The 9,705-nt window shown below is 41.3% G+C and overlaps 1 protein-coding gene across 1 annotated transcript in view; it reads right to left on the bottom strand.

The window, feature by feature from the left end:
- Positions 1–502: 502 nt before the first annotated feature.
- LOC123745518 (guanine nucleotide-exchange factor SEC12) overlaps positions 503–9,705 on the bottom strand; it is a 41,455-nt gene continuing 32,252 nt past the window's right edge. Inside the window, exons 7-8 of the mRNA XM_045726106.2 lie at positions 8,470–8,632; positions 503–4,341 (exon numbers count right to left, since the gene is read on the bottom strand). Coding sequence (XP_045582062.1) covers positions 4,256–4,341; positions 8,470–8,632 — 249 coding nt within the window. The 3' untranslated portion in view covers positions 503–4,255. The remainder of the gene's footprint in view (positions 4,342–8,469; positions 8,633–9,705) is intronic.

Below are 9,705 nucleotides of genomic sequence, written 5' to 3'. Positions count from 1 at the left end.
CGACAAGCGAATAATCTTCAGTCTACTTTCAAGAGAGGTTCATTACAGATGCTCGAGAGATACCACACATCATTCACCCTCACCAACAACAATGTAGCACTCGGCGAGACCAGTTCCTACCAAGTCGGAGAGATTTCAGCTTTGACACAGTAGACAGCCAGACTCTGGCCTCATCAAGCTTCCACTCTCTCGTCCCGCACCGAGCTCCTCGTCTCCGCCCCGCATTCAGAGCGCCACACTCTACAACTCTCACTCAGTATCCGAGCTCTCTAACCCCGGCCTCACTCGGCTCTCTGCTCTGCTCCAGGCTTCGTCTCGACTTCTACGACACTGTCAACAAACTGACTGCTGTAACCAAGACTACTAAATAAAAGTCAAAACCATTAAACTCTGAGTCTAATCAACCAAATAACATAATCGTATATTACAGGTTATATACAGTACTTATAATATCACATATACAAGTGTGTATAGGCAAATAGGCATGTTAGTAATAAAGCAATTAACATTTTTATCAATTTAATATACAGTTATGACATTCATTTCATTAACAGTAACAATATAATGAACTTAAACTCTACAATAGAATAAATAATGTACTGTATGCTGTTGCTTGTAACACATTACCCAAGTATTTGCTCACAACACACTGTGGAACAAGTTACACTTTAACTCATTGTTCAGGCAGAAGGAACATGGCCATAAAGTAATGTGTGACTTCGTGGTTGACCAGAAAGAACACAGCCACAAAATTACACTGACTCGATGGTCAACCGCAAGGAACACGGACACAAAGTTATGCCATGAACACATGGTCGACCAAAAGGAACAAAGCCTCAAACTTATACCATGACTCTATGGTCGACCCGAAGAAACGTGGCCAAAGAGTTGTGTCACGAGTCCATGGTCGACCAGAAGGAAAACGGCCACAAAGTTATTCCATGACTCCACGGTCGACCAGAAAGAATAAGGCCACAAAAATCCACAGCACTCCTGCTATTTATTTTTCCTGCAACATTTAAATTTAATTTAATGTATTGTTCTTGAAAAGCCACAAAAACAATTTACTACTTAAAAAACATTATAAATACTAGCACCTTATTTATTGAAAAAATGTTAGTTGTTGTTTATACAACTTTTCTAAAGAAAATTTCTGAAATGCATAATCAATTTGTAAGGCTCCAGCAAGATAAAATGAGCACAGTAGAAAATCTGAATTTGCAAGAAAAGTGATGGAAAATAAGGTTTTTAAATAATTAAAATTTGCCATTTTCTCTAATGTTTTATTTGGCTTTTGTATTTTTCTACGCCAATTACCTTATTATGATGGTATTTGGCCTTAAGACCGGGTATTTTATGTATGCATTAGATGGGAGTAGGTTGTCTTGCACAGACATGTGTACTATGAAGCACTCTACTCCATTTCATAATTACCATGCACAATAGGAAGCAGTGATGTGATAAAGCAGATGAATTATCAGTGCTAATCTAAACGCCTGCAGCAAGAATGTAGCTGAAGAGAGAAAATGACAAGGAGGCCTAAAAGTCACCAACATATTTAAGTCAAAGCAAAAACTAAAGTCTCGCCAAAAATTGGCAAGTAACTATACTGCAAAAATATGGGGCTATGTAAAGTTAAAGGCTGTGGTCAATAAAGTTCATCTAATCTGCATTAGTAAGAAAGTACCAAACAATTCAGTGGTGCCGAGTTCTTGAGATTCACTTCACACTTAAGAAATTTACAATAATCTCCAAATTTATATACAGTATTTGGTCAGTCCTACAATTCTTGAAGATAAGGGACATTCCAAGAAGTGGTCCCTAGGGACACCAGAAGGAACCTGCCACCAAAACAAGAAGGACAAGACCAAGCAGGGTCATGCGCAAGGGCAGATGGAGAAAACCGAAAAGGCGAGAAGAACTGAAGAACTAGCAGTGCGACAGGAGAACTAGTATAGATGAGACGCCTACCAATCACACAGCAATGGCCGAAGGAGCAAGAGAAGACAACCAACCCAAAAATCAAGACACCAAAAGGGGAGGGGGGCAAAAATTATCTCCAACCTAACTAGCTGACCCCATTTGCTACAAATGGGGAAACTGTCGAGAGGAAGGAGCAGAAGCCAAAGGCAGCACCATGGTTTAAAAACCTGCACCACTGAACCTTCAGCAAAAACAGAGGGCTGAGAGCCTGCAAAGACAACATTGCAGCTAACAAAACAGAAGAAAATGCCACTCAAGAAAAGAGAGAGACTGGTCACAAATGGATAGATGGATACCTGGTAGAGGGAGCAAGCTGCAGCCAAAATGTGTGGGATGCATTATTTCCTATCAGCCAAATTGTTGTGCCTTATTCTCTGTATATTACATTAATTTATGTTCTTCTGAAATATCAGTTCTTTTCTACAATGATCACCCTTCAATTGTCAAAGTGATTGGGCACCATTTCTTGACTTCCTCCTCCTATCACTTCCATGTGCAGTTATACTGTACTGGCTTAACACTTTCTCCTGATAATCATCTTACCCTTACCTGGCTGCAACATTTTACAACAGAAAATAATATTCAAACAAATAGTATTGAATCAAGCCTCTACACTTGCCTCAGATAAATCATACAAAACTAAACATTCAATATAATATAAACCACTAATTGAAAAACGTGAGTCCCAGTATAATGGAGGCACTTGTACCTCACCCTCGCAAGTCAACCCTTCACCACATAATTGCCCATTATTTCCATAAACCTAATATCTCTATTGCACATAATGATTGTGTTTATGAACTATTTTGAAAAACTGTTAGGAAATGTTGGTACAGAATTAATAGAACATCCCCATGTACATTTTAAATAAAACGCAATTTACAGTAATTTCTCTATAGTAAAATAATTAGCTCCTCAAAATTTATCTGCCAATCCAAAAGACAAATTCAGTGTTAAATTAGACAAAAGTTCTCACCTCTCACTACTGCATGGGAAGTAGACAATATTCGTTTCAACTTTCTTGGGGAAAATGTCACAATAGTAAATACTGCAACCAATAAACTTTTCGGCACACAATGAATACAGAATTATTTCATTGCATAATGGCATTTATAAATACTAGGTAAATTGTTACTCGACTTCTGACTGGGACGGCTGCTTCAAGCGATGCGTTCATCAACACCGACTAAGCAAAGGAAACTCATATTCTTTCCCGAGACTCATCCTAAGTACACCTGCACAACTTCACACGCACGATATGATACAACACGTGCCATGTTTATAAGTGTAGTGACTTCTGAATTCATGATAATGTATAGTACATACTAAAAACTGCTGCAAATCCTTAATTCTTTTAAGCAATTCAATTATATTCATTTGATCCAAGATACTGTATTAAGTTAAGAGCTCAGTGCCAACATCATCACTCGACACGACACCAAAGAAACAGGTGGCAGACCCAAAGGACCAGCTGTAAGCACTCACACCACCTTCCCCCATCACTGTCTCCCTCTCAACACACATTTGATATCAATGTACTATTTTCTTCCCTTGTGAGGGTTGTGCTTTAGTCTGCCTAGAGGCTTACCTGCAACACATCTCATTACAGTTTAAAACAGCTTTGTAATAGGTGTGAACATCCTTGGAGAAAAAAAGCAAGAGTAAAAACACAATGTCTAAAATCACAGAAGGTTGATCACATTTTAGGAATCTTACAAGTGGGCTTCACATGTCACATGTCAATGAAGACTGATGGGTTCACACGGATGCTTCTAAATCTCTTTCGGAAAATCAACATTTTGCCTTTTGACTTTCCACATACTGTAAAGTATTGAGTACAGTATTATTATATAGAATTTTCATATTTAGTTTACAATTTTTAAATGAGACAATGAGAGTGCTTTATGAAATCTCATTTTCTGTTACACCCGAGATTATTATATTATAAACCTCTGTCCTCAGCTTTTGTAAACAAAAAAATGTAATATGACAATGTCAATGCCACTATTGTGGCTGCATGCAAGAGTAGCAGGCAGGCACAAAGCAGTCAGGTGTAGTCATACACAATGACAAAGAAAAATAATACTGAAAATTAAACTAAATTATGTTTTTTCGTGCAAGTGTTCTGTAATTACAGGTATAAACATTTGATTCTTTTTCTAATAACTTAACAAAAAATATATATTTAAAAGTACAATACTATACAGACAGGTACAATTATAAATTTACTCCAAAATATTGATAATAACATTGATCTAAGAAAGTTATTTGCCTAAAGTCCTAGAAAGTTGGCCAAGAGAAATGCACAGCACAATATTACAGCTGCCAGGATGGCCACCACCCACACAGGCACCATTCCTGAAACACAAACAGTAATTTGTCTTAATTAAAGTAATTAATAACACAAACAGCTTTGAAACACTAATTTCAAAGCGTTATATGACAAAGAGTGCCGGGGAGACGGGACACCACGAGCATAGCTCTCATCCCGTAACTACACATAGGTAATTACAAAGCATCCAATGAGCAACCATAGTGTACAGACTAAATTGTTATAGGGAAAGAGGAGGGATTAAGGTGACCAGCCCATAATATTTTATTAAGCCCACAATATTTAGTTATTTTGGTATACAGAATGTTTGTCAATCGAGTTCATGAGAAAAAATAAAATAATAAGCACACACATCAACACAGACATTCCAATATGTAATCAACACAATATTTACCACCTTGAAACTTAATGTATATCAGTATTAGTAATTACAATGATTCCCAATATTACCATAATTTGCTCAATTACAGTAACCAATTCAATCAAAATGACAGCTTGATGAAGCTCAGTGATGGCTTAATCAAGCACAGTGACTAAGCCGTCACTGTGCTTGATTAAGCCGTCACTGTGTTTGATTAAGCCGTCACTGTGCTTGATTAAGCCGTCACTGTGCTTGATTAAGCCGTCACTGTGCTTGATTAAGCCGTCACTGTGCTTGATTAAGCCGTCACTGTGCTTGATTAAGCCGTCACTGTTAGATTAAGACGTTACTGTGCTTGATTAAGCCATCACTGTGCTTGATTAACCCTTAAACTTCGCATGGGCTATATATACACCATGAGTAACATGTCCCACTGTGCACATGGCGAATATATATGCCACAGGGTGCCAGGCACGATTTAAATGGCTAACAGCATTGCTGTTCAGCTTGTGTCACGCAGGAGGAATGCCACAATGGTTACCCGAACCTTCTTAAGTGGGATACGGGAAGCCGAAAACCTCCAGAAGGCAGGGATCGAAGAACCCAAGGGAACCCGGGGAGGGACCGAACCCGTATCAAATTCGTGCAGGGAAGGTTGGGTAAGAAAACCCCTTCACCTGCAGCAACAAGCTCTGCTCCAAGGGCACTAACACCCAAGCGAGGTCAAACTGGGCCCAAGCGCCCCCAAGTTAACTCCTTCCCAGCCCCGGGATTCTCCACGTCAGGACCCGGGGCCGAGCCATCCTCCAAACCCTCCGCCCCTAAAGAAAAAACAGAGTCAACTGGAAAAGCTGGGAAAAGAGAGGTCTGATCCCCTGATCAGACCCCGAAGCCCCAGTTGGAGGAGCAGGCTCAAATGCCTCTGTCGCCAAACTGGAATCGGCAGCCCCCCGAGACCGCCAGTCTCTCGCCACCACCTAGACCCTACCCAGACTCCAAAACCTCAGACGTTTGGGAGCCGGCAGCAGGGGAGAGTGGGGAAGCAGGACAAACATCATCAGTGGAAGGACAGGGGAGCATGGACGAAACCCAAGTCAAAGCAATTAATGCCCCCAGGTCTGGCTCCCTATACTGTACCGGGTACTGGGAGTACCCAGTACTTGTTGCCTGGTGAGGGTATGCCCCTTGGTTCTTATCCACCCTATGTTATTCTGGTGGTCCCCCACTTGGTCCCTGTGACTGTACGTGTCATAGGGGTTCACCGAGTTCAGCTCCATGACTGGGGCTAAACGACAAAGCCAGGCAGCCTCGGGGCATCCAGAAAGGCAACCAACCTAGTGTGTTGCAGCAACCAAACCGTGCATGCAACTCCGATGCTACCTGCACGTAATTATCTGCCCGAAACGCTTTGCGTAATAGTGGCTTTAGGCATTGTATGTACTAGCTCTATCTATAAAGCCAACAAACTTTGTAAAATCTCTTTATGTATGTACCTTTGCCTAAATAAAAATTATTATAATTATCAGTATCAATGGACTGGGTGAATTAGAGAACCAGCAGGGAACACCACTCGCAGGACTCGGTTTCGAAGGTGTAACCGACCCAACAGGCCGAAAGACGGAGGCAAAACCGGTGACTGTCACCCAGAGACAAGGGAACAGAGTACTGTTAACTGGTTGGCCCAAACTACTAAGAGATCAATTAAAGCTGAACCCCTATGACACGTACAATCACGGGGACCAAGTGGGGGACCACCGGAATGACATAGGGTGGATAAGAACCAGGGGGCATACCCCCCCCACCAGGCAACAAACGAAAAGAAAATGAAAAACCCTGCAAAAGGACGTCTACAGTAGGAACAGAACCAGCTGCGATGTAACAGTTGACAAGCTGCACAATACCTTGTGCCCCTACCAGCGACGATACAACTTCCTACCAAGGTCAAACTGCAGAAATGAAAACACTAGGTGACCCCAAGGGCAGGCAATCGCTGAGCAGCATAAGATCCATACGGAGGTAGTTCTCAAACGACTTGTGGAAAATAACCCCAAGCCACAAGGGCAGTACATACAGGGCACCTAGGGAAGGTGGCCCTAGATGCAAGCAGCCCCAGTACCCCGTGAATTGCTCCAGGGGGTCGCATACCACCACACAGCAGAACACCACCACCACAAAGACACAGCACTGCACAAAAACAGGAGCCAGAGTTGAACGATCGCCGTGCAACATCTCAGCTTCAGTACTGGGGTTAGATGGCCGGTGCAAGGGGTCTGGGACTCCCCTCTTTTCCCTACTGGGGAGGGGGAAGCTGTGCAGAGCGAAGCAGCGGTGGTCGAGACTTCATACTTGTTTGCTTGTTTTCAGATTGTGGAGTTCTGCTTGATAGTTTGGTTTTCAATAGCAATTTTAACCAGGTGGAGTTTGTTTTGAGATGCCTACCTTTCTGGGTGCCTCACCCAGTAGATAGCAGACATAGAATGCTCCCAACCACATGGAGATTTCTATAGGCATTTGCTCCTCGTGCCTCTCTGAGGACCATGAGCCAGAACCTGGCTCGTGGTCCCCTGTAGGCAAGAACGCCATCGAATAGACCGATGCCACGGTCTAATACATACTTATCAACCCGGTAAGCTCTGGGGAGCCAGATGGGCTCTCCACAGGAAAGCTGTTTTTAGTACGTGTCAAAAGCCAAGGATCACTCAATTCATTAAACGGTCAAAATTCACGTTCATAGCTGAGGATTGTAAGAAAAGAATAAATGAAATAAAGCTAAGAGGTCACAGAGTGAAATTCATTACGACTCCATCTCATGTTGGAAGAGTGCTCAACGAGGTGGCTGATGAGCCGGTCAAATGTGCCACAATAATACTACAAGTTGACATTAAATGTGTTTAACCATGAAACAAACAGTTAAATAAAAAAATATGCAGGCACTGATGGCAATGGCGAGAAGAGATATAATATACAAGAGAAGTCAAACTATGCAACACTACATGTAAGAGTCTAAACACCGATTTCACTTACAGAAGAAGGAAAACAGTTTATTACTGGGAATATGGATCAGGTGCTAACGATAATGAAACCAAGTGTAAACTATGCGGTATATTGAAGTCTCGCACCCTCACCCACTATGTTCTTGATTGTCCGCCGATTAATGTATATAGAAATACCAAGATAAGAACTGCTCCTGGACAAATAGACTGCATGTGTCACAATGGAAAGATTGATGATATTCTGGAGGAATATAATCATTTTGCACCAAGACTGTATCCTGTGTTGATTTGTCTGAATCTCTATTTATAGCCTCATTATTGTTATCTAAATTTATTTATTTGTACTTAACCATAAGTAGTATTTGTGTATACATATGGCATCATACTCCATGTGTACAGGAAGAAATGTACATGTTTATCAACCAGAATGTTCAGCACTGTGTTACTTGTGATGTGTGTATATATATGAATATGTTGCATTGAATGGGGTCAAAATACCTGAGCTACCTCATTCCTTTGTGTGTACAGTAATTTTCCCTCAACAAACTTATTTCACTTTCATTTTCACCACTCCCTGGAAAATCTAGATCATATAATTCCAGAACTCAATCTAGATTTCTGAAACACTGCCAATTTTGGGATATTACAAACATTTTCAAAATTTTCCACAAACTTTAAATGAAAATGAAATATGGAATTCTGTTTTAATTATACTTAATGGGGGTTTTCCCACAGCAGCAAATGTTTATTCTAGTCACTAGTTTGACAAACTATAAAGAAATTGTAGTGTAGAGCCTTACCTTGCCTAGGAATGTGATATATTTTAAGGGAGTTGTCACAAGAAATAGAGAGAACAGAGGCATCAGAGAATCCTCGCACCATCTGTGATTCCTTGTTTTCTGTTGGCAGCCATTCTAACCCCGTAATAAACATGCTGTGAGCATCTTCTATTGTACGTAGTTGCTGAAAATATTCTCAAGGTTAGCAACAGTTTGGTATATTTCAGTTTTCAATACATTGTACTTACTACACTTTTATACTTGCCTTAACTTCCAATTTATAAATAACAATGTTAATCTTTGATGTTCTAAAAACTGTCTAAATCCTCTTTCCAAATTAAACAAAAGATAATTACTTTTACATATGTGTGTGTGTGTAGTGTATAATAAAAAGTGTTATACAGTTATGAATAAGTAACTACAAGAAAAAAAGAAATGAAGAGCTTGAGTGCTTTTATGTATTAGGCCAACACATTGTCAAAGAGCATCATTTCACTTACTCAGAAATTACAAATAGTGACGAGTAATAAAATGCCCTTTTGGGCTACACCTCAGCACTTCCCTTCAGCTTATCACACTGGAAAAAGTTCTACCTCTTAGGGCCTGTGCTGTGCTGTTTCAGAGTCAACAGAAATTAGACAACTGAAAAAAAAGAGGGAAAGGTTTTCAATCAAATCCTGACCAGCGGACAGACCACAGGCAAAACTGAAGCACCAAAGAAGCTACAGAGTCCCTACTGGAAATGCCAATGCCAGTGGAGTACAAGATGAAAGTGTCAAAGTCAAAACACAAGACCGGGCAAAAAAACAAACACTCAAACGTTCCCAGACGAACAGACAGGTTAGAACAACTCAAAAGAAAGAACAAAACAGATATGGCAACGGGAGGATAAAAAAATCCAGGAGGCGGAGAAAGAACACCCCCAAAACATGAGCGCACACACTCCCAAGCACATGTAAACAAACCAACCGCAGCGCCGCTCTGGTAGCCAGGCAGGGAAGCGCCATAGAAAAGCAAAATGGCCACCAAAACAAAAGGAGATGCGGCTGATGCAAGGGAGTCAAAACACCAGCAAATGTGGGAAAACCAAAGCAGATGGGAAGGAGGGACGAAACCCTCCCCCCCTCCCCAAAGGCACAAGGCCCAAGCAGGAGCATATAGCCCCTGAAATGCTAGCGGGCTCCCCCCACAGTCCCCGGAACCCCCTTACAGAGGCCCCAGGGCAGAGCCGCCCTCCACCCTAGAAGAAAGAGTCCA

The sequence above is a fragment of the Procambarus clarkii genome, chromosome 71, assembly GCF_040958095.1.
Source record: "Procambarus clarkii isolate CNS0578487 chromosome 71, FALCON_Pclarkii_2.0, whole genome shotgun sequence".
NCBI lineage: Eukaryota > Metazoa > Arthropoda > Malacostraca > Decapoda > Cambaridae > Procambarus > Procambarus clarkii.
Note: the sequence above shows the minus strand (reverse complement) of the source record. Positions and strands in the feature narration are given on the sequence as shown.